Here is a 25715-nt window from a genome sequence, read left to right as displayed (position 1 = left end):
TTTCTTTTTCATGCAAATATGCAAAACTCTGTACAAGAAGCATTTGTTAACTTTGAACTAGAATTGAGTTCAAGTTGTGGGAACAGTAGCTTGTATAGGCCCTCTTCATTGCGTTTGAGTTCAACTCTTGTGTTCGTCATTGAAGGAAGTTTCTGATGAGTGTTTGTTTGGTGTTATTGCAACAAACCTAACTAAACATTAATATCTTTCACTGTGTGCTTTGCTTCAACTAGATAATAATGTGTTTTGTGATGAGTGTTTTGTGGTGTTGTTTATTGCAGAAGAGCTGCTGAACAGTTTCGCGGGGCAGCCCGGCTCGTGGAGGCACTGCCTCTACTTCCTCTCCAACAGCAGAAATGAATATGTCATGATGTACAGCCTTACTGTGTTCGAGGTAAAATTAATTTCAGTTCATTATCTTAGGTAGATTAACTTCACGAAAATTGCTAAGTCCATGTTCAAGTCATACACTAATGTTCAAAAGTTCAAAAAAGTTTTTTTGGATGTTTATTTCCTCTCTTCATCGCATTTATTTGATCAAAAATACAGAAAAAAAACAGTAATATTGTGAAATATGATTACAATTTTAAATAATTGTCTTCTATTTCAATATATTTTAAAATGTAATTTATTTTTGTGGTGAAAGTAGAATTTTCAGTAAAATTATTTATAATTATTCTAATAAATCATTATAATATGCTGTTTTGCTGCTCAAGAAACAATTATTTTTATAAATGTTGAAAACAGCATTTATTTAATATTTAAAGAGGGTTCAAAAGAAATCTTTATGAATTGAACAATACGGACTTTATGATCATTATGAATGTCATTCCTGCCACTTTTAATTTAATGTTTCCTTATTAAATTATTTTAAATGTATTTTATTTATTTTCATCTTCCTGACCACAAAATTTTAAGCGGTAGTGTATTACGCCACAAAATCGAAAGGGAAAAAAAGAAAGAACTTTATTTAGCCTTTAGGATTTTTAGCTTTTTGTAAAATAGTTGTATTCACCCCCTAATTGTCATTGCCGATTTAAAAAAAATAATAATTATCATTAAAATTATATATTTAAATCATACATTAAAGTATACCATGTGAACTGCATAGTAGCATTTTATTTTTATTTTTATTTAAAAAAATCGTTTCCTTTGGAGGATTTTTTTTCATTAGTACAATAATGCCAGTCTTTTAGTTTTTAATTTTAAGGGGAATTGGCATGATGAATTTTCTTGAAATATGACCTGGATATATTTGTGTAATTATCCTAAAATACAATATGCAAGCACCGGTATCCTCTGCTGTGTTTATGATATGAGATATGATGACAATAAATTTGTCGGTCGTCCTCTGCAGAATCTTGTGAACAAGATGTGGGTCGGTGTAGCCAGTGAGGACAAAGCTGAACTTCGGAGCTGTTTGCCCAAGCTTCTGCTATCCCAGCATGCACTGCTGCCTTTCTTCATCCGAAACAAACTCTGCAAAGTCATCGTTGACACTGGACGCCAGGACTGGCCTATGTTCTACCATGACTTCTTCAGCAACACCTTACAGGTACCTGTTCTTCTTTACTGCTGTTACTATTGAATGATATTAAAATGAACTGAACTGGCTTCATCTTTGTGGTGTGTGTTGCAGTTAGTGCAGTCGCCGTCTCTCGCGCCGCTGGGTTTGGTTCTGCTCAAGATGACCTCAGAAGAGCTGGTCTGTCCCAGAGAAGACTTGAGCGTCGCTCGTAAAGAGGAGCTGAAGAAACTCCTGCTGGATCAGATCCCCACCGTACTGAACCTTCTGACTGGTGAGACACTCATAACTGTTTCATTGAAAGTATATGTGGGTGTAACTATTCTTTAAGCACTGGAACCTGTATCATGTGATTAGGCTTGCAGTTTCATTTTTAACAACTCTGTTTTGCTCGCAGGTATTCTGGAGACGGTGTGGGACAAACACAGTGTTACAGTCACCACTCCCCCTCCATCCCCCACGTCAAGAGAGTCAGGTGAGCTTCTGCTTTCCTCTTTTGCCACTGGGCCACTTTGAAAAGTGAGGTCTACATCAGTGGTACCAGTTAGTGCTCAAAATCTCACATTTTCATACGAATTCATGCAAAATTGCCACCTAGTAAAATAGTTGTTTTCTTGTGAGATTTGGTTGGGAAAAAGCATTTGAAAAGTTGCTTGTCTGCAGCTTTTGCTTGTTTTCTGCCACTACATAAATACATTTTTGCATGTTCTATAATCCTGTAGCCTGAGCAATTTAGTAGTAAAATTTCATTTTTCAGTCTTTTTTTTTCTTCCATCAAGTAATCAATTAATAAAACATTTAATCTAATTTGTATTTAAACTAAATTTAATTAAACTAATTTCATTAGTAAACCTTAGCTAAAACAGTTCTGATGCCTAACAAATTTAATTAACTGAAAATGTTATCAGTGAACTTTGAGTACATGTATTAATAAATAAACCAATTCATTTATTTATTTATTTATAGACAGTTATGCAGTAATTTCCTATTTCTCACTTCTGAAGTCGTGATTACGAGCTTGTCGCATTCAAGTGCTTAGTTGTCGGAAAGAATAGGAATCATGGAGGACGCCTGTTTCATGAGGGAATCTTATTAAAAAATATGTAGTAAAGCCCAAATGTATTGAAGATATTTCAATTTTTAATAAATTGTAGCATCCCATTTGTTAACAACCGTATAAATATTCACTGTGCTTTCTATTTTTCGAATTTCGGTCCAATACATGCTATTTTCGCTGTGTATAAAACAATATGCTTCAAATGTTTATTCATGTATGTAAATTGTTAATATGCACTACTTGAAAGTCAAGGCATTGTAGCTCTTGTGGAAAAAACTATGAATACCAGTCACAGCAGCAATTGTTCATTATGGCATGGATAACTCGGAAACTCAAAATTTGTATCTCAGTTTCCTATTAGTAAATATGGCTTGACAGAGTGTTCATGTCCAGTTTCTTACTAGGAATCTTGTATTAATGATAATTCCTACAGCATGTGAACGAAGCGTTACTCAAAGTTTTCAATCAATTTTCGTAATTGATTTTCAATTTCGATTTTGTCTTCCAGCGATTATAAAAACAATATAATTAAGGTAAAATGATCATTGTGCGGCTGCTGCGTCCCGTCCAGCGCACCTTCCTTTCCTATACCCAGCGGTGCACTTTAGCTCCTCCCTAAAAGCCCAAACTTAATATCCATATCAGCCAAGTAAGTAAGTGCTGTAAAATGCAGTCTACTGTTGCTAAACTGCGGGATGTGTTTGATATTAAAGAGTGTTATTAAAAGCGCATTAAACCGCAAAAGAGACACTGTTCCTCAGGCGGCTTTCTGTGTGTACGCTCCGAGTCGGACGCGGATAAGAAAATGGGCTTCGGATATGCGCCTAAGTGCGTACACACAATAATAATAAAATAGTAAAATAATATTTCATAGTGTTACTGTACACATGTATAGTTTATCCTTATTAAAGTTACTTCAGTTATTCGGTAAAGATCATTGAGTGATATTCTTTTGTCATTTGTTGTTTGATTAACATTAATGACACAGACAGCAGCAGGTTTATTAGGCTGCTGTCACTTTAAGAGTGTGTTGCTGACTGTTTACTTGTTTCGTAATTGTTTTCAGGACCTTTTTCTTACATTAGTTAATAGAGATGCGCGGTTGGCGGATACAGCCGCGGATAAACCGCGGATCGGGCGGATGACGTGACGAAAAGTAATATTTTAATTAAATTCGGACGGGTGGCGGGCGGTTGAACCAATCAAATGAACCAATCAAATGAAAAATATATGTATACATTCAGCGGATGGCGGACGAGTGCGGTTTTGAAAATTTGTCAAAAACGTGGTGCGGATGGATGGCGGACAGATGATGAGTTTTGTGATGCGGTTGCGGATGAAATAATAGCCCATCCGCGCATCTCTATTAGTTAACCTAGTATTAGTTTTTGCTGAAGTATTGAAAACTGTGAAATTTCACTGATATTTAAAATTACTCGTATCGTGAAATAAGGCGATCGTATCGCCCTCCAATAATCGTGTTAAATAATTGTGATTTCAACATTGACCAAAAATAATCGTGATTATGATTTTTGTCATAATAGAGCAGCCCTAGTCATCAACCAATACTGATATGATAACCACAAAATGGTCTGTCACTAGTTGAAACTTGCCAATGAATGATTGTTGTATTAATTGTTGTCGTTTGTCCTGTTCTGTAGGTGTTTTGGGGGGCAACAGCACACAGATGATCCTGGAAGCTGAAAGTGCCGCTCTGTGTCTGCTAGCGCTGGAATGTTTGGCTCATCTCTTTAGCTGGATTCCTCTCTCCACTTCTATCACTCCATCCCTCCTGGCTTCTATTTTTCATTTCGCTCGCTTTGGATGCCAGCAGCCAATCAAAACGAAACCTCTGCCCACTTCGAACGGAGACTCCGCCCCTGGAAATCTCCCAGCCAATGGCGGCAGTGGACACGGCAGGACTGGTCAGATGGTGGGCCAATCCGATCGCGCCAGGCTGGGCGTCATGGCCATGAACTGTATCAACGAGTTAATGTGCAAAAACTGCGTCCCCGTGGACTTTGAGGAGTTTCTGCTACGCATGTTTCAACAGACGTTCTACCTACTTCAAAGACTCACAAATACACACTCACACAGCAACACACACACTATCAAAAGCAGATTGCAAGAATTAGATGAAAGGTAAGAGATAGAAGCACTTGATTCAGACATTTAACTCATTGATGCTGCTGCTTTTTAACCCTCTCCATCTGTCTGTCTGTCTCTATCAGCTATGTGGAAAAGTTCACCGATTTCCTCAGGCTTTTTGTTAGTGTTCATCTGCGGAGGATCGAATCTAACGCCCAGTTTCCTCTAGTGGAATTTCTAGCTTTGCTCTTCAAATACACCTTTAACCAGGTAAAACTCTTTCATTTAATGTTCCTGGAAGCACCAACTCTAACACCATATTCATGTCTAATGATATTTCCTTTTCCTGTACTTTGATTACCCAAACTTTCCTTGTTCCTCTAACTTTTGACACTATCACCATCCTTTTTTTTAATAGTTTTTAACATATTTTAATGCACATACCTTGTTTTGGAGGTATTTTCAATAATGGTTTCCTGGTAATAGTTGAATTTCTGTTGAAAAAGTCTAGACTTGAAGATGCTTTTCTACTCTTACCAATGGCTTCATCGTGTCATGTTCAGTATTAAACCACAAGATGTGCGTTATCATGACTAACATTAAAGGGCTCATGTCTTTTGACATGCAAGAGGTTATTGTACTATTAAAACATCCTGTAAGTTTCACAACTCAACTTCCTCATTAGTCCAAAAACAACTTTCATTGAATCCAAGCTCAGAAAATGACTTGTTTCGGATTGTCAAAGTATGATGTAATAGTTTGACGAAATGCCGCCTCTGTAGAATCAGATCATTGCGTCTTTGGCCCCGCCCACTGTATTAGTAAAAACGCGGTGAAGGTTTTCAATAGAGTTTCATATGTAATGCTCATTTCATATGCAAAGATATTAACAAATCATAGCAGTGGCTGTTTACATTCGAGTCTTCAAGGCACATGCCCCTTTAAACAGTGTTTAACTTAAGTCTTTTCTTCCCTATTGAGACACATATCTGAGTGAAACGCTTCTCAAACTAGATAAAAAGTAGGGCGGGACTTGATTTTGTTCATGTGGAATTGATTGGATGGTTGTGGTTTGCTATTGGTGGATCTCATGTGAGTGACAGGTTGCCCCGCCCTCACACCAGTAAACGCATCGTCAGAGAAGAGATGTTAGAGGGAGGGGAAGTTATTTTGATGTAAAGATTGCTCATGAATTGAAACGGTTTTGGGGTCACGGTCCGATGCTAGTTTGGTACAATGGAATTGTTGATTTGTTGCTCTGATTGATAGATTGACCGATGCTGTGTGGTAAAATGCAACTTCTGCTAGATAAAGTAAAAAATACAAACAAGGTGCCGCTTTCTGCCATCCCAGTTTCCTTTCCATGAAGTTTGTGGAGTGCGTCACAAAAACGTATTGAAACAGCGTATAGGCTACTAGCAAGTTCTTATGTGTCATCTGTACTCTTGTTTTGGGGTAGTGTGTAGATCGTCTCTTCTTCTGCTCTTTTTCCTATTGTGATGGTTAGCAAACAGTGTTGCATTACCGCACGCGCCCCCTTCTGGATTGGAGTGTGGACTGTATTCGTCGTCTGACTGTATGCACCAAACCATGACGGTTCAGGGCGAATACATGTACCGTTACACCTCTAATGTGCACTGATAAATCATTTATAATAAAAACTGCAATATCCCATAAAAAACAAGAATTTTACATTTTTATTAAAGTTATTGCAGGTTTTGATGTATAAATCCTACTAACATTAAAATGCACTCAAGGAAACAAAATTAAAAATGAAATTCATGACCACTGAATCAGCGCTGAAGTTCTTAAACTTGACATTTTTGTGCATCTCTTCATTTAATGGTCTGTTTATTTTGTTGTAGCCGACTCACGAGGGTTACCTGGCCTGTCTTGACATCTGGAGTATATTCCTGGACTACCTGACCACCAAGATCAGAAGCCGATTGGCTGACAGAGACAGTGTCATTAACAGGTACATGTCTGTGGACTGTGTGAATGGAGTTTGTGTTATATAGGTTGCTCAAGCATTGAACACTGTCGTAATCTGTGTGTGTGTGTGTGTGTGTGTGTGTGTGTGAGACCAGGTATAAAGATGCTCTAGTTCTGCTGCTGCGTGAAGTTCTCAACAGGATCCAGTTCAGGTTAAACCAGAGTCAGCTAGAAGAACTCGATGATGAGACCCTTGACGACGATGTAAGGATCAATCAAACATACACACGGTTATAGTTGCTAAAACATCTTTCTTTTTTTGGCTGAATTTTTGGAACTCTTTCCCCTCTGGTTTCTATAGCAACAGACCGAATGGCAACGGTACCTGCGTCAGAGTTTGGAAGTGGTTGCCAGGGTGATGGAGCTGCTCCCGTCCCAAACCTTCTCTGTTCTGGTGGGTGTAGATGAGTGGGTGAACATGCGCTCTCTCTCTCTCTCTCTCTCTCTCTCTCTCTCTCTCTCTCTCTCTCTCTCTCTCTCTCTCTCTCTCTCTCAGGTGTAGATGAGTGGGTGAACATGCGCTCTCTCTCTCTCTCTCTCTCTCTCTCTCTCTCTCTCTCTCTCTCTCTCTCTCTCTCTCTCTCTCTGTCTCTCCCTCTCTCTCTCTCTCTCTCTCTCTCTCTGTCTCTCTCTCCCTCTCTCTCTGTCTCTCCCTCTCTCTCTCTCTCTCTCTCTCTCTCTCTCTCTCTCTCTCTCTCTCTCTCTCAGGTGTAGATGAGTGGGTGAACATGTTCACTCTCTTTCTCTTTGAACTGAAAACAATGGACTCTCCATTGGCAATTCTAATAACTGTTTAATATGGAAGCAAAACTGATTTAAGTGAGTCTCAGTGAAGTCCAAAACATTCATGGAGGATTTACGATTTTAAATCAAATTCTGCTGTAATCCACATGAGGAGTATTAGATCCATCCATCCATCCATCCATCCAATTTTTATCTATCTATTTATATTTCTTATCTGTCTATCTGTCAATCTATCACGTTTTTCCTGTTATTATTAATTCCATTAAATTTGCATGTGAAATGGCATTGATAAGTATCTGGTGAGCAGAGCATGATTATGTGTGTGTGTGTGTGTGTGTGTTTAGTTTCCGGTGCTCCAGGAGGATCTGGACGTTTATCTTGGGCTGCAGCAGTATATCGTGAGATCAGGATCAAGTGAGTTTCTCTTCATGGTCACAGTCTGAATATTCAGCAGTTTTATAGATAGTAGCTTTGTTTTCAGACCCGTACAGCTGCACACCCAGATTACACTTTTAATTGTTTTGGGTGAACTATTTGTCATGGAGAATGCATTGCAGCAATGCTAATGTGTCGTTTTCACTCAGTATCCAAATGTCACTGTTTGTATGTTAATCCACTGAAGCATTAAGGGGAATTTGTTGGAAATATGATATCTTTGACACATTTCCTTGTTCTTCAGGCTGCACTGTTTTTTTCTTTTTTTCTTTTGCTATCTGACTTCCTTCTGTCAAATATCTTGTATAAATGTGTTGCTGCCATTTTTTGACCTAAGTGTATAATAATCTGCCCAAGTAAGCAGTACAACTACAGACAAGATGAAATATAGAGGAAGTTCTACATGAACTGTGTTTGGGGCAGTAAGATTTCTTTGAAAGAAGTCTCTTATGCTCACCAAGGCTAAATAAAAACTATAATATTGATAAATATTATCACATTTAAATATAAATATTATTTTTAAATATAAAAATAACACATTCAAGTAATGTATTTAAATGTGTATTAAATTGCAATTTATTCCTGTGATCAAAGCTGAATTTTCAGCATCATTACTCCAGTCTTCAGTGTCACATGATCCTTCAGAAATCATTCTGTTATGATGATTTAATGCTCAAGAAACATTCATTATTATTATCAATGTTGAAAACAGTTGTGCTGCTTCATATTTTTGTGGAAAATGTGATGCATAGATGTCTTTACTGACACTTTTGGTCAATTTAATGCATTCTTGCTGGAAAACGTATTAATTTCTTCTTTTTTAAACTTACTGACCCCAAAACTTTGAACAGTAGGTTACCTTATTTTGATTGCTTGAGCACTTACTCAGTCAACCTAGTGTTTTAGTAGTTTCTGGTCTTGTGATGTTCAGTCTGATGGTGCTTTGTGGCGGGTTTGTTCTCATGTGGCTTGTGAGCTGTTGTTGAGTGGTTTTACACCTCTCTCTCTCTCTCTCTGTGTGTGTGTGTGAACAGGTCGCAGGCTGAACATCACAGCGGAGGCCGACTGCAGAAGACTTCACTGCGCTCTCAGAGACCTGAGCTCTCTCTTGCAGGCCGTGGGACGCCTGGCCGAGTTCTTCACAGGGGACGTTTTCACCGCCCGCTTTAATGACGCTCTCGCCATCGTGCAGAGGTCAGTTCCTGATTCCCAGTTCCTCATTTGACAACAACACTACCTCCTTATGTGTGCACTTTAATGTTCTCTGTATTTGCTAATGTTTTATGCCATGTTTTTTATGCATATTATTACTGGTCTTATTACTGGTTTTGCTGTGTTGTGTAGTGTGCCTCGCATGGCTATTTCATGACTTCTTTTTGCATTACACCAAATTTAGTTTTTTGGTTTTTTTTACACTTGTCATAAATAACTTTGTTATTATGCCTTTTTACAAAGTCTTGATTTTGTTTTTGGGATCTACTAGAACAGGTTTTCATGCTTGAATGTTCAAAAACACATTTTTCTCATATTCTCCATTGTTGCATCACCTCTCTCCTCAGTCTGTCAGTAACGCTCCGTTTAGTTCCTGTCTCTCTAAGCCCCTCCCTCTGAGAAGCTTAGATTGCTCTGATTGGTGGGCTGGATCAGTGTGTTGTGATTGGTCAACTGCTTCATCGTGTTTTGGAAATGTCTTTCCCTTTATCATAACCGTGATTTTCAACACACTACTAACTAACTCAACCAGGTCTCGTCCTTTATTTTGCGTATGTCTTGGGCGGAAATTATTTAAATAAGGAATATTGTGACGTGTTTGTTCCCGGGACAGACATTTTTCATGCTCAAACAGCAACATTACACACTGAAGAAAGATGAATATGTAAAAAAAGGACTCCTTTGATATACTGTTTAAACTCTGGCTCAAAAAACACTTCTCACACTAAACAAATGATTACTAATTTAACTGTGAACTTGGGCAGACTGTCCAAATATAAACTAAACCAAGCCTTTTTTCAAAAAGCAAAGGTTATGGTTTTGGTTTTACTTTCACAAGTGCAATGTATTTTCCTGTTGACGCCAACACTGTGTCAAAATAATATGCAAAGAAATGCAAACAAATATCATATTATTCATTTAGGAATGAATAGCTTGAATTATTAATACAGATTGATAGATGGTCAGATGTAAATATCAGACTGAAATGTGTGATGTTTAATTCTTGCTCATTATGTTTCTCCTCCTCTCAGATTGGTGGAAGTGTCGTGTTACGGTTCTCAGATCAGCCTGTACGATGTAGAGATGGCTGTTCCTACAGTGCTCAAACCAGATCTTATAGATGTGTAAGTAGTCACTTAAGTAGGCACTAGTTGATGCAGGGTAACCTAAATGAGAATAGTTTAAAATAATAGCTAATAAACGTCTCTGTTTTGCAGCCACGCGCAGTCATTGGCCGCTCTGCAGGCGTATTCTCATTGGCTGGCTCAGTTCTGTGGTGAGGTGCAGCGCCAACAAGATCAAACGCAATTTGTGGATCTCATCAGGTCCAGCATGGACGCCACGACCCCTCTCATCAATGCCAAGGTCACTTGATTTTTAGAAACGATAATACTTTAATGCTCATTTAAAGCAGAACACAGTCATTTCAAGTTTATAGAAATGAAGACCAGTTTTTATTAAATGTATACGTGTATTGATATGGGTACTACTGATATTATACTACGTATAATTTCATACAATTAAGAGGTCGATCAATATTATCATCAATATTAGATTTAGCTGATATCATCAAGGAAACTATTGAAGCTTGTTTCTGCAATGGAATAAAAAAAGTTAAAAAGGCAATTGTGACTCCCAATTGTAAGGGTAAAAAATGCAGACTTTTTTTTCTCAGAATTGTGAGATATAAACTCGTAAATCTGAGGAAAAATGTAAGAATTTTGAGAGAAAAAGTTACAATTACCTTTTTTACAGCATTTTTTATATATATTTTTTTTTGGTGCCAGCATTTTTGATTATTTTCACAAAAGTTTCATGGACCCAGAATATTTAGTTACCGCTTTATTCTAGCTTCATGCATTCTTTTTTTAATCAATATTTAAATGTGTGTTCGTTTCTTAAAAAAAATCTTTTAACAAAAAGCTGACAACAGACTATAACGGCATAAGCAATGCTTTTATTACATTTTTCTACTAATGTTTTGCCTGTGTTTTGATCAGGAGTTTCTGTACTCATTCAGAAGTTTTTTAATAGCGCCCTCTACCGAATAACAGTGAAAATAATCACTGGATAATTCCATCAATGCCGGGAAAGAGTTAATTATAAACAAGCCTGAAATACGCAGGGACTCTTATTTTGAAATGTATATGCTTTACTATTTCCAGTTGCTCATTCAAACAGATGAGGGAGATAAAATAAGCACTCTTACAATCATCTACAAAATATTGCAATATAAACACCATAAAGTAAACATTGTCATAATTTATTCAGCCATGCCTTCATAATAAGGTTTGTAGTAGAAATGTACAAAACATATATTTATTTGTGGGCTTGTATTGAAACTGAAGCGTGTCTCTCGGCTGTGAGGTCTACAGTAGAGTTTTAGATTAGACCATCTCCTCCAGTTATTCTTCATTCTTTCTCTTTGATGAACTCTAATCCGCCCGATCTCCGTGTGTCACAGGTTCCAGAGAAGTTGCTGTTATCTGCGTGCCATCTCCTGGTCTCCATGTCCACCACCGTACGACCGGTGTTCCTGGTGTCGCTGCCGGCGGTGCAGAATATCTTCAACCTGATCACAGAGAATCATAACCACAGATTACCTCAGGAGGTATGTGTGTGTGTGTGTGTGTGTGTTTAGATTGGTCCGACAGTGTGGCACAGTTTGTACTTGGATCCTTCTGTTGTGATGTAATGTAAACATCATCTTCATTTCCAGGGGCCTGTACCATGAAGCCGGATTAGGTGGCTAGCCAGCTATGTTTCAGCTTAGTTTCCGCCAACCCTGGGTTTTAGGTACTATGAAAGTAGCTCGACTTTAATCGGTGTTCGTTGCCATGGTATCTTACGCTGCACGGCTAACCTGCACCGGGGCAGGTTATGTTCTGGATTCAAGATCTCAGACCGAAGTTTGACCAATCAGCTGAGAGCAAAGAAACATACAGGTGACGTAACTTATTCCAAGTGTCTGTTACAATGACTTCACCTTTTCTTCCAAATCCGGTGGACATCTCAGCGCAAATTGTTTGACGAGCACTTCGTAGAGAAAGAGTTTTTAGCCAGACAAAATCCCCTTGCCTTAACTGATAGTTACTTGTATGAAAGATACAGATTTTCCACGGAAGGAATGTCTTATCTTTGCGAACTTCTTGAGCCGCACATAAAGAATTTAACACGTCGAATTCATGCACTTACTGTACCACAAATATTGCGTTGCATTTTTTTTTTTTTTTTCAAGTGATACATTCTTGCACGGTGGGTGACGCACAGAAGCTAGGAGAAAACATATGTTTGTCGAACCATTCGCAAGGTGGTCCTCGCTCTGCAGGAGTACATGAAAAGTTTAACTAATAATGTTCCCCGGACATTTATCGACCACGTCCATAAAAGAGGGCTTTTATAAAATTGCCGGTAAGATATATTGATAGGGTGACATCACATGAACACTTTTTTTTTTTCTCAAAAAGCAAATTTCACAAATGTACTATACAATACAATACATGTTAAGAATTATTTTGAATCTTTTTTATTATTCTTCTGATAATCTTATGATAGGATTCCCAAGTCTATTGCTCCAATCTCCACTGCTCTAGGGGAACATGAGGCAGATTATGTTAATAGGAAGTCCTATCACAGCCATAATGTTCAGGTAGAGATGATGTGAATATGTGAGATGATTATTTTCTGTGAGATGAATCTTTAAATTAATAGTAACTTTAACAGATATAACAATGATCTACTAAACATTTCATCTGCAGACGACTTGTGGTCATGAACATATGATCAAGTTTGGATGCCAAATGGCCTAGCTCCAGTGCTTGTCTCACAAATTTCCCATGAGTCTGTGTTGTGTCAGCTGGTGCAGATGTAGATGCAATCACCATACAATATTACACTTAATAAAAGCACATTGAAACTGCAGATATGTCTCAAACTGTTTTATTGGTTTTGTGGGATGGGAGGGAGAAAGAGAGCAAGAGAAAGTTGCATTAATAAATATTCATACTAAAGTGTTACTTGGTTAAATAAGTTATACTATATATACTATATAACTATATACATACTGAGATCAGTTTTATCCAGCTGTTTGATTTTGTTTGGAGCCTCCTCAGCTCACAGTCAGCTCCTTTAGTGTGCAGTCTAGTTCAAGACTCCTTTTGTACAGGGCCCTGACTGAGTCTGTTTCCACCTGAAACATAATTCCACCACAAACATGATCATTACAAGTTTTCTGGAGGCTCATCAAATCACAAAAAGTTCCTTGACTTCCTACAAACACAGGACTGACTGTAATTTATGTCAAGGGTTTTAAATCCTTACACATTTCTTCTGAAGCCCATTGAGATAGAGGCCTCAGTTTCTGGGTCAGGTTGTGAAAAATCCTACAAAAGAGATGTGTAAGGGCCAGTCCCTTTTTTATGCCACACATTCAAATGTTTGCCATAATAAAAAGCCCAGTGCATTCACATCAGCAACTGTCTGAGAACACACAGACAGAGTGTCTTCATCATTTGCTTCACCCTAATAGTGTGTGTGTGTGTGAATGTGTGCTAGCTTCAACAGGGACACTGTATTTCCCTCTACTGCAGAACATACAGTCAGCCATATTTAAAACTTAAAAGTAGTAATGTATTGCACACGTACCCAGTGTTACTTGCTTAGAGGAGCCAGCACCAGGGTCAGATTGTACAGCACCTGTAATCCCATCCATAATCGGCCGTCCCTTATTGCCTACTCAGAGCCAACTCCTCCGCCACAGTGTATTCTGGTTTTCTGAATTTAATTAATTATTTCGGGTTGCATCTAAAAATCAATGAATATTAATCTTTCTTAGTACATACATGCACATTTTTTATATATTATAAAAATAAGCTATAGGCTATATTACACATATAGGCATACATATATACATACATAATTTTACATAAATATAGAACGTATTTGTTTAACTTACACATTAACAATCAGCAATCTTTCTCCAACAGTCTTCTCTTGCTTTGGCAGCAGAGAACGTATTGTTTCGAGCTTGAAATACATATTTAAATTCATCGCAATTATGAATGATTATCTCTTGCTCCTCTGCAGAAAAATATATCGCTCTCGCTCTACCCGCGATTGGTTGTTCAGTGTCGACGTCACTGTTTTATGTGCACGCGCGCGTGGAGTAATCATAGCTTGAGGATCAAAGCCTGAGTTGACAAAGAAAGTTGATGAGCTGCATCATGGTACCAATAAAGCCTGATTGCATCGGTTTGGTTTTGTCAACTCAAAACTAATCCTGTAACCCCGAGTTTGTTCAGCTACCTTCATGGTACAGGCCCCAGGTGTGTCGAGCTCTGTCCAACATGTTGCTGTTGCCGTGGCCCAGTCTACCAGAAGCAGAGCAGCAGTGGCCGAGCCGTTCGTCCAATCACGCGCGGCTTCTCAGCAGTCTGACGCAGCAGTACCGCCTCCTGCCCCGCCCACCCAACCATCACCCCAACAGTGAGAGCAACAGATGATTGATAGCAATGCCAAATATTATAATATATAACATATATAAATATATATAGCAGTGATGCTTTAAATTGACTAAAAGTGACTGTAAAGACATTTATAATGTTAGTTTCTAAATCGATTGAAATAGATTTCTGTTTCATATCAATGCTGTTCTTTTGAACTTTCTATTCAACAAAGAATAAAAAAAATCACATTTGCACAAAAATATTATTCTGCACAACTGTTTTCAACATTGATAATAAGATATGTTTCTTGAAATCATCATATTAGAATAATATTTTAAATATTTAAAAAAAGAAAACGTTTAAATTAAAATTGTAATATTTCACATTATTAGTTTTTACGGTATTTTTGATAAGCATTTACACTGCAGGTCTTGATGCCCAATTCTGATTTTTTTATTTATATAAAGGTTATTTATATATTGATTGTCATTTAAATTTTATTTTTTTATAATTTTTTTAAACAGCCGTTTTTACCAGTAATTTTAAGAGTATTTTCAGAAATGGCAGTAATGTAAATGATGATGTGTCCCTCAGGTAAAGCGGTGATCCAGCAGACTCTGTGTGTGTTGAAGGATCTGGTGGACAGTATATCAGGAGAGGCCACTAAATCACGTCAGATCTGTTACCACAGCCTGCAGGAGTCAGTCCAGGTCACGCTCGCGCTGTTCCCTCACTTCATCCAGCAGCCAGGTGAACAAATCAGCATCAACATCAGCGTTCGTGACCACGACTCCTCCACTGCCTTCTGTTGCTGTAATGATGTTTGCTGAGGATTCATATTCTCTCTCTCTCTCTCTCTCTCTCAGATGTGACAGACGAGATGTTGAGTTTCTTTCTCACGCTGTTTCAAGCTCTGCGTGTTCAGATGGGTGTAGCTTTCACAGAGCAGATCATTCAGACGTTCCTCAGCATGTTCACCAGGTGACCTCGGCTTCCTCTCGTTCACTCATCATCATGTGTCACTGTGTATACTGATGCTCACTGATCCTCATGTTCCTCAGGGATCAGCTGGCCGTCAGCATCTTACAGGAGGGCAGCTCGGGATCCAGAGTGGTTCAGAAGTTTCTCAAGATTCTGCAGGTAAAACCACTTTGTGTTTGAGTTTGAGTATCTAGTACAAGCCCTCTGTTTGATTGATAGTTTAGATTTTTCTAGTAAGTAAAAGGCCTTTCAGGTCTTTTTGCTGTGAAGTCTTTACTGAAGGAAAAGTAAAAATAACTTATATTGTTAGTATTATTTGAACTTTTACTGGACTAAAGCAACTTAGGTTTACTTGATTATTCATAAATCTTTTTTTCTTTTTTTGGGAAAATGTTAAAATGTGAGTATCAAATATGATACATCAGGCTTTTGAGGAACATTTATGTTCATCTCTGTCATCATTGTATTGCTTTGCATTATGTGTTTTAAAACTACAGAGATTTGATCATAAAACTAAGCATTTAAATATCATTTTACTAAGACATTATTAGAAGATATAGAGTGACAACTGATATTTATATGCATTTTATGTAAGTAGTCTGTTATGCTGTTATATGGTCAAAAAGTAAGATGAAATTCTGATAGCTTTTAATGTAAACCTTACTTGCTACTTACTTTTTGACCATATAAGTAACATCTGCATCATATAGCATATTTCTGCTCAGTTTGGGCCTCTGATTCAAATTGAAGTGTTTTTCTTCCTTGAGAATGAGCTTCATATTCTCACTATATCAGGCAATATGAGCCATAAAAGCCTGATGTATCAAATATGATACTCAAAAATCACAACTTTTATTCTCTCTCTAAAGGTTCAGTTAACTCTTCCATTCAGAATATAGTTTTATTTCTGACTTATTTCATATGTCAAGCATTACAGGATTGAACATGCTGTTCATCTTTGCTTTATTGTCTCAGGTTGTGGTTCAAGAGCCTGGCCAGACCTTCAAGCCTCTGTTACCCAGCATCCTCAGCCTTTGTTTGGACCAGGTTTACCCAATAGTGGCAGAGGTAAGAGACATGAGTTAAAGACACCCCACCTCAGAGTGCTTAAGGTTAAAATCCATTCCCCTGCATGATTTGATTAACTGTGTTTGCCACGTTTTAACTGTACATATATTTGATCTAATGTTTAATTTTTAACTTAGTTAACCAGTAAACTAATTAGTTGTTATAGTAGTATTCTTTTCACTTTTTTTCTGTAAAAATTACATTGACAGTGACATGACAAACATTTTTATAGTGTAGAAACCACAATGCAGAACATTTAATACATTAGCATTTACAAGACAAACACTAATCATTGTTTAGCAGAATAAAGAGTTTAGCTTTTTATTGACTTTCTTTGTATGGAACATTGTAGTATTTATTATAAATGATTTATTCGTGCACATCATTTTTGAGTTGATCCAATCAATTAATAATGGATAAAATTAAGTCACAGCCTTTTTTTTTTTTTTTTTTTTTTTGTGAAGCCATTTCACTATAAATCACAATCGAGAAGAAAAGATTATTGCAACTTCTGTTTCATGCCGACTTTAAAAGTCCTCAAACGTTCTTCTTTCTGGAAGCTCTTGTAATTCGCTCATCTTCACGTCTGTGTTCTGCAGCGTTCCTGTCCGGATGTGAAAGCTGAGATGTTTGAGCTGCTCTTCCAGATTCTTCATCAGAACTGGAGGTTCTTCTTCAAGAGCTCAGTGTTGAGCAGCGTACAGAGAACCGGAGCGGAAGAACTCATGGAGAACCAAGCGCAGTTCACGGCTGCCATGCAGGTATCGACCGCACGTGTGTAACACACACACACACACACACACACACACACACACACACACACACACACACACACACATAACTCTCCTCAAAGCCTGAGTTACAGCATGTCTTAACCAAGCGTCAAGAAATAACCTCTCGTCCATGTGGATCAAAGTGTATAACCTAACAAGACATTTTGTTAGTCGCTATATTCCTATTTTTGTCTTGTTTTTCATGTTTGGCAGTATTATTTTAGTTTTATTATAGTTGTAATATTTATTTAACTAGCTTTTATTTTTATAATTTTAGTTTTCATGCTAATTTTAGTTGGGTTTTTTTTTGTAGTTTTATAAAAAAAGAATTTTTTAACACTATTTTGGTTAAATTTATTTTTATTTCAGTGTTAGTTTATATTTATTCCCAGTTTAGTGTTTTTCAAGTAATATTTATATTTTATTTTATTTCATTTATTACAATTAACAAGAGTTTTTAATAGTTTTAATATCAGTTTTATTTGACAATAATAACCCTGATGTTTGGTGCTGAAATCTCATTGGTCTAAAAGTCCACATAGCTGTATATTAATGTTTTGGGGCTTTTGAATGTCTGTATATTATTTGGCAGTTCTTAGAATCTCGTTACATATAATTGAGATTAAATAGCGGAGCTGGAAACGCTGCTAAGCGTGATTCTTGTGTCTGAGCGTCGTGTCTTTGATTTGCAGGCATTTGGTCAGTCTTTCCTACAGCCGGATATTCACATCTTCAAACAAAACTTGAGTTACCTGGAGGTCCTGAACACCAAACACAAGTTGTACCACAGGGTAAGACACGCTGACATATGCTTACATTTGCTCAAATCCGATGATTGAATGTTGTGAAGATCCTGCAGCTTTTTTTATATGGACTATTTCCATAGAACGATCCATCACACACATATATACACTGAACAAAATTATAAACGCAACACTTTTGTTTTTGCCCCCATTTTTCACGAGCTGAACTCAAAGATCTAAGACTTTTTCTATGTACACAAAAGGCCTATTTCTCTCAAATATTGTTCACAAATCTGTCTAAATCTGTGTTAGTGAGCACTTCTCCTTTGCTGAGATTATCCATCCACCTCACAGGTGTGCATATCAAGATGCTGATTAGACGGCAGGATTATTGCACAGGTGTGCCTTAGGCTGGCCACAATAAAAGGCGGTGTGATCAAATGGCAGATCGTGTGCTGTGGTTTGGTCGGTGATGTGTGGTTTGGTCAGTGATATGTGTGTATGTGTATTTCAGAAGCTGTTCAGGAACTCCATGCTGTTCCACTTCATAAATGTTCTTCTGCAAGTCCTGCTGCACAAGAGTCACGACCTCCTCCAGGACGACATCACGCTGGCGCTCTACAACATGGCGGCTGTGGATTTCCAAGCGTTTTACTCGTCCTTCTTGCCAGAGTTTCTCAACGGCTGCCAAGGCCTCGACCCTCACCAGCGCACAACGCTTGCCCGAAACTTCACGCCAGAGAGAGTGAGTGAACGAGACCGATGTGATTCATTCCTGAAGCTCTAATTACTGGAGTGTTTTACTAATGTGATAGGACTGGAACATTTTCACTCTTAGCCGAGCTTTGCCTGGCAAACTAAATAATCTAATTGTTTACATGACCATAATTATTTTATATAGGCTATATCTTTTTTGAAGAAGTGCTCACCAAGATTGCATTTATGTCAATGATCAAAAAAGCAGTACTACTGTGAAATATGATTAATTTTTCTATGTGAATATATTTTAAAATGTAATTTATTCCTGTGATCAAAGCTGAATTTTCAGCATCATTACTCCAGTCTTCAGTGTCACATGATCCTTCAGAAATCATTCTAATATGATGATTTGATGCTCAAGAAACATTTCTTATTATTATTATTAATGTTGAAAACTGTTGTGCTGCTTCATATTTTTTCAGGATTCTTTGATAAATAGAAAGTTCAAATGCAAGTCACGTCTCTTTTTCTTCTGTCTTTCCCGCCCCTCACAGGACCTGCCGTCGTTTTCTCAGGGAGTGTATCGTATCGTGAACGATCTGCGCTTCTACAGACTGTGCAATGGAAGTCTTCCACCGGGAACATTGAAACTATAGCAGCGCATCACCCCTGTCACAGCCAAACCACGGCCCGACTTCTTCTTGAGGACACGCATCACTGCTTCAGTGGGCATGTGTCGCCTTTCACACGGGCCAGCCTGTGATCTCAGTGCCGGCGTGTTCTGAGAGCTGCAGGGCTTCTAGCGTCAGCTTGTTTTATGTTTATTTCAGATAGATTTTACACGTTGCCAATGATCAAGAGGCCAAAGTGGATGTTCAACAGATGCTGTCGAGAAACTCGTCCAGAATCAGCCGATGCGGTTCGGGTTTCACTGTTGCGTTATTTAAATACGAGCAGTGCTTTCCCACCAGTGACCTGTTGTTTTAAAGGACTGGTGTCACTGAAAGCACACTTATTTTGTTGAAATGAACAGCCGGCGTTTGAAATGCAGTGGTGTAGAGTTAAACGAACACGTCTCAAGACGGCTTCATGTGGATGTTCATACGGGCTGTTGTTGAGTCTGAATGGTTTTAAAGTGAACGGGTGCAACGCAGAGCACTGGATTTCTCTTTCTCTTAAATGTCTGGTTTTATCAGCCTCTGGCTCTCACATCTCTCACATCTTTTTCATATCATTCCATCCTGATCCAGGAGAAACAAACCTTCAATAAAGTTTTATAATAAAATGCATTGTTTGTTTTTCTCGTTCTGTTATTGTATGTGATATCAGAGAATGTCTAATAGGAAGAGAATTGGCACTCTCTGCTTACTTCCGGTTTCTGGACTGGCTGCTAACACGTCTCTGTCCATGCGGGGGCGCTCGCAGGCGAGTGCAGAATGAATGGAGGTCTATGGCGAAAAACCCTCAAAATCCACTTTTCTCAGGATATAATTTTTTGTCTAGTAATTTGAATGTTGTATTCGAAAGGAGATGCAAATAAATTACACATTGCTGGGTGTTAGATTTTTTAGAGTCACTTATTTGGTTTAAAAAGTCTTTTAAAATGTCAATGACGTCAGAATGCTGACGTCATTAGCAGAATGCTAGCGTGTTATGGGCAACAACAACTCAACCTGTAAGAAATCGAAAAGAAATAAGTACTCGTTCATTCAACTTTCGACCTATAACCCATGTTGAACTTGCAAAACCTACAATAAAATCTGAGATTTCTCAACGGCAATCGGGTGAAAGAGACACATTTAGCCGTCTAGCCCCATAGACTCCCATTCAGTCTGCACTCGCCCGCGATCACCTCCAGTGGAATTCTAATGGAACTGCAACCAACCATCTATACAATGGGGCTAATAGAGCATCACAGTCCCGCCCACAGCCCGAGAGCGCTTTGGTTCCGGAAGTAAATTTCCCATTCATTTCTCCCATTGACGTTTTGGAAAATCCGTATTTAAAGAGTTTTAGAGCATGTCTGAGGATAACCAGCTACGGCTGAACTCATAGGCATACAACATATCGTTTCGAGTGAAAAAACGACGAGAAAATCCAAAAAAAGTCAAAGGTACAAGACTGTGTACATATTTTCATTTCCGAGCAAAGGAACTACTCATCCCATAAACCACCGCGCCTCACTGAAGTCGACTGAAACCACAACCGCGAAAGAGCCTTTAGAGCGACTTTCAAATCTGACGACAGCCAAGCGAACTTTTTCTTGTGCAGTTTATAGCAGTTCTTTCAGTAGTAATCGTGTAAATAATAGTGTTTTATAGGTTTTGTGTATTGAATTTTATATTTATCGTCGTGTATTTTATCGTGTATTTTATATTGTGTGCGTGTGTGAAAAGCGGTTAACGATAACGATTACAATTATTTTGTGAAAAGACATTAATCTGTGTTTAATGAGATGGTTTAGCGTGTGTGTTCAGTGTGTAGTTTGTGTGTTTATTTCAAAGCCCTTTATGACACAGGGACACTCTGCTACACACTGATGATGGCTTAGATCGAAACGCGTCTGTGTTGACATGGTTACAATAAATTCATGAAATTATACCTTGAGAGTGCGGTTTTTCGTCTTTATTTTTGATTTTTTTTTTTTATTACTCGCACCCATAAATGATTTGGGAGTTGAGCGCGCCTGTTCTCAATATTACAGGACACTCTGCTGACAGGACAGGTTGAAGATGTTTTTGTTCAAAGGTTCCAAAACATGTAGCATGCATTCTAGCCTACTTTACAATTATTTGTAATGTCTAGCATGTTGTGTTGTGTGTGGCCGTGTTTATGAAACAGCCGGTAGCCGGTAGCCGGGTCACCAACAGCCTGCGAGGTTTAGTTTTGGCGGTCCGCGGGCAGGTTGCAGACAAATGCCTCAACATTTTCCCACTTGTGGTCCATGCTCATTTTATTCATGAAGTTATAGTTCATCCTTAATTGTAATAACATTTAATGTATTTTCTTAATAACAAGTGAAAATTAAACAGTGATGGTCAGCAAACCAGAAAGTGCATCATATTCAGTTTATTAACTTGCCATGAATAAATTATTACACAAATGTTCAGTAAATGCATGAAGAGGTATGCCTAAGCTAAATATTGTTTTGACAGTGGCATCATAAAATGCTTGATATGACTCATACCATATGGAGGCTACAGTAGCCTAGCTAAAGTGAACGATAATGCTAACTAACGTTGCCATCTCCCTGCAAAACTCACCACAACTTTGTAGGTCTTGTACCTCATGCTGGCCCTTACAAAACCCACAAGCTGACCCTCGGACACGCTACACTCAACTACATGACCCGATTTTAAGTGGTTTTCACCCCTTTTAAAGTCCCTGTAAAGTCAAAATTAAGTATGTGTTCTGAGTTTGTCACACCACAGAAAAATGTGTTATTAGCCACCCAGCCAAATTTGAATGATAAAAAAAGCCGGCAAGTACATAAAATAGGCTATCAAAATCTTGAAAAAATGAGCAGGAGTCTCTGCTCTCAAACGCTGGGGGCGTGTCCGCTGGCTGCGCTGAAACCACGCCCACTCGCGGGAAAGCTACCATCGCCACACTCAACTGTCTGTCACCGCTACAGCCGGAATGGATACTAGCAGCTTAATTTGTTTTACAAAGCCATACATGTTCGAGCCTGGACTACCTACTATAATTATAACATAAGCACACAAGGCAACTTACACTCATTGGTGGGCACGCACTGCCGACGATGGCACCAGTTGTCGGCGCGATGGGAGGATGATCGCCGACAACTATCTCGAGGGACAGCGGATTATCAGTGAATCCCAGTTGACTCCAACGAAAGTTTATAAAACTAACTATCCCGTGTAAAATGATCACTACAGAGGCGGGTTTTGGCGGTGATCCTCGACTCTCCATCAAGGTGGCTCTTCACAAAATTAATCCACCTCTTGTTGATATGATAGTTTTTCGGAAATTTAAATTAGGACACCGATCTGTTTTGTACGTGATCGCATCCAGGTAATACGCATTTCCGTGACGAAGGCATAGCTAGCTAGCAAACTGTAGGATGTAGTAACTAGTACTGACAGTAACTCGCGATCGGCAAACTGATGTGAATGTGCTATATTGTTAGGGGAGGGGCAGCGTCAGGGGCTCCAGTGCGTCATTGAGTAGGGGCGTGTCCAGGAGCTCAGGGGCTTCAGTGCGTCATCGAGCCCCCGTTTTAGCCCCGCCCAAAAAATCCGGAACACAGCAATGGTGAAAAACTGTTTAATGGTCTAACTCCACAATTCAGTACTTCACAGTTCACAGTCTTTGTGATATGATTTAGCAATACATTTCTAACATTTATAATGTGTTTAGAATTTTTTTTTAGAATTGCCTTTACAGGGACTTTAACACTTTTGTTTTCCTCCTTGAAAAAAGCCATCATGGCAGCCAAGGAGATCATGATTGCACTGATAAGTCTACCGTGCAAAAAACGCAACAAACACAGGTTTTTTTTTTTTAATGATCTTCAGTCTTCACGGACTTTCGCGGGGTTTAACCAGACAGTTACACGAGCTCCACCAATCAGATGCATCACTGTGGGATTGTGGGATTGTTCAGGATTGTGGGTAATGAAGTACTTCTCCAAGACATCGCGAATAAAAGGCATTTATCCCAAAACAAGGTTAGTGCCCCATGAACTTTTGGCGGTTATATGAGCATATACAATCGCTTAGTACAGCCGTAGCTGGTTTTAAGTCTACCATGTATGGTTACGTTTTTATGGCTTATATCCCAACTGTCAATGGAGAAATTGTATTGAATTTTTACTTCCGGAACCGGCTGTGGGCGGGACTGTGATGCTCTCTCCGTAGACGGGCTCTGGTGATATCTTACACACAGCAGCAATACATGCTGGGAGCAATGGGTTTTAAAATATGCTGGCTCCCAGCATGCATTCATATGCACATTATTGATGTCTGTGTGAGTTCAAATGAATCAGTGTTTAAAAGAAATCTTAAAACAAACAAAGTCAATGTACAGTAGCGATGTTACATTTGACACTGAAGCTTCAAAGCGCGTATCGAGGACGCAGCGCAATTTCTCATGAAGCTCGTGCCGGAGCACGTCTTGTTTTCAGAGAAACACGTGATCAACGAAAAATGATAGGCTTGTTCGACTTGAACCGGCGCTGCACAGACCGATCGGTTTATGACATCAGAGTACCGCGTCCGCGAGAGCAATGAGGAGCTTATCTGCTCTCTATTCGCTCTCGCCGTATTTTGATATTCACTCACCCATCGGTTTGTGCAGCGCCGGTTCAAGTCGAACAAGCCTGAAGCCTCACTTTCTTTCCAGTCACGTGAAATGCTTCACTTTGCGTGTCGGAATGCTTGAACCCAGACAACTTTACTGGTTTTTGGAAGTTTAAGTCCATTTACTATCATTTTATTTTAAATATATTTAAATAAGCCTATAGCCTATGTTACATGATCATATATTCTGACACATAAACGGCATAGAAACCATAAAATAATTAGACCAACTTGCACCAAGTAACTCTGTTGGTAGTTTTATAATTAGTAGGCTATTAATATAATTGTTACATTTATTTTATTGCTACACTTTAATATGTGAATTATATTATCAGAAAACTGAACATTTAGCGTTGTCAGGCTTTTAATTGTGGTTAATGGATAAAACAACGGCGTTGCGCACTCAGACTCAGCTGCTCATAAACATGGCTGCTATAACTTTGACCGCCACAAGATGGCGCTGTTTTCGACAATCTTGAAGCTTCGAATCTTTTCCCGAAACATTCAGGGGAAAGCCTGAGGCTTCATTTTCCCATCCCTAATGTACAGTCAGAACTACAATACATACACATAGAAAAACAGCCAGGGGGAGGCTAAACATATAAATATATCAAAGGATTCACAAACAGAAACAGTTTTAAGTGCTTTCTTATGTGAATGAAAAATAGTCTTATATAACGTTATATATATATATGATCTGAATTTCTTTCTTTTTTTTTCGAGAACCAAAAACAAAGGTTGGGTTTCACTGTAGCCTACTTACATTTATGTACATTGAATTTAGCAAAAATGTAATTTATGATATAGTATTCTTTCCTTTTATTTGAGGGGATATTAGTAAAAGTGGGGTCAATGTTGCCAATTATAAATCTAGACAAAATCTTCCAAAATCTTCTTACATGAGCGCAATGCCAAAATAAATGAAACAAGGTTTCAGCAAATGTATTGCAAATAGAATAGTTCAGATCAATATCCTTTTTAAATTGAACAAAAACTACTGGGTACGATGTTGAAAGTTATTTCCTTAATTTTATTTACCAATAAATATTTGTTTGGTAAAGTCCAGATGGTCTTCCATAACAAACCTTTAACCCGTCTATTCCAATAAACAATACAGTTTGGCCTGGTGACAATGTGTTTTTGAAATAATGAACAAATAGTTTTATTAACATTTAAGACTCCGGGGGCAAAACAAAGTTTCCAAATTGCAGTATCAAATAAATCAAAGGAAGAAAGAGGCGATACTGGTTTGGGTCTGAATAACGCCAAGACTCCTGTGGGAATCACATCCCACAATAGAAAACTCTCCTGGTGTCACTGGAATTTATGGAAATCTAGAAACTCAGAATAAAACATCCCTTCTTGATTTAGTAATTGATCTACTCGTGTTATTCCTGCTGAAACCATCTTTCCAAAAATAAGGATTTAAAAAAATATATATTGCAATTGTTCCAAATGAAATATCTATGGGGTGAAAAATGATGATATAACAGGGACCAAGCAAGCAACAGCCGGTTAGAAATGTGTCTGAGTGCGGTCCGCCTTATATATATATTATTAATTATTATATATTATTTTTTGAAAGATGGTTTTCAGCAGATATTATCCGAGTGCGGTCCGCCTTGCTCTGATG

General features: G+C 38.3%; 4 protein-coding genes across 4 annotated transcripts in view; 2 read left to right on the top strand and 2 right to left on the bottom strand.

The window, feature by feature from the left end:
* Positions 1-20050, top strand: part of LOC311097415 (exportin-6-like) — a gene marked incomplete at its 5' end in the record, with an annotated part of 42331 nt that extends 22281 nt beyond the window's left edge. Inside the window, 23 exons of the mRNA XM_084137056.1 lie at positions 282-394; positions 1358-1555; positions 1640-1799; positions 1923-2000; positions 4244-4724; positions 4814-4940; positions 6536-6645; positions 6758-6866; positions 6964-7056; positions 7751-7820; positions 8876-9035; positions 10085-10177; positions 10271-10418; positions 11518-11676; positions 14378-14537; positions 15092-15247; positions 15364-15478; positions 15559-15637; positions 16454-16546; positions 17146-17307; positions 18012-18110; positions 18577-18807; positions 19316-20050. Of these exons, the coding sequence (XP_083993182.1) occupies positions 282-394; positions 1358-1555; positions 1640-1799; positions 1923-2000; positions 4244-4724; positions 4814-4940; positions 6536-6645; positions 6758-6866; positions 6964-7056; positions 7751-7820; positions 8876-9035; positions 10085-10177; positions 10271-10418; positions 11518-11676; positions 14378-14537; positions 15092-15247; positions 15364-15478; positions 15559-15637; positions 16454-16546; positions 17146-17307; positions 18012-18110; positions 18577-18807; positions 19316-19417 (3296 nt within the window). The 3' untranslated portion in view covers positions 19418-20050. The remainder of the gene's footprint in view (positions 1-281; positions 395-1357; positions 1556-1639; positions 1800-1922; positions 2001-4243; positions 4725-4813; positions 4941-6535; positions 6646-6757; positions 6867-6963; positions 7057-7750; positions 7821-8875; positions 9036-10084; positions 10178-10270; positions 10419-11517; positions 11677-14377; positions 14538-15091; positions 15248-15363; positions 15479-15558; positions 15638-16453; positions 16547-17145; positions 17308-18011; positions 18111-18576; positions 18808-19315) is intronic.
* Positions 1-25715, bottom strand: part of LOC311097392 (uncharacterized protein) — a gene marked incomplete at its 5' end in the record, with an annotated part of 189722 nt that overhangs the window by 7088 nt on the left and 156919 nt on the right. The window lies entirely within an intron of this gene.
* Positions 1-25715, bottom strand: part of LOC311092333 (butyrophilin subfamily 1 member A1-like) — a 147684-nt gene that overhangs the window by 57135 nt on the left and 64834 nt on the right. The window lies entirely within an intron of this gene.
* The window catches only part of LOC311097407 (exportin-6-like), a 65122-nt gene continuing 54498 nt past the window's right edge, over positions 15092-25715 (top strand). Inside the window, exon 1 of the mRNA XM_084137043.1 lies at positions 15092-15277. The gene's annotated coding sequence lies outside the window, so the exon portion shown is untranslated. The remainder of the gene's footprint in view (positions 15278-25715) is intronic.

The sequence above is a fragment of the Abramis brama genome (assembly GCF_963993115.1).
Source record: "Abramis brama genome assembly, chromosome: 1".
NCBI classification, from domain to species: domain Eukaryota; kingdom Metazoa; phylum Chordata; class Actinopteri; order Cypriniformes; family Leuciscidae; genus Abramis; species Abramis brama.
Note: the sequence above shows the minus strand (reverse complement) of the source record. Positions and strands in the feature narration are given on the sequence as shown.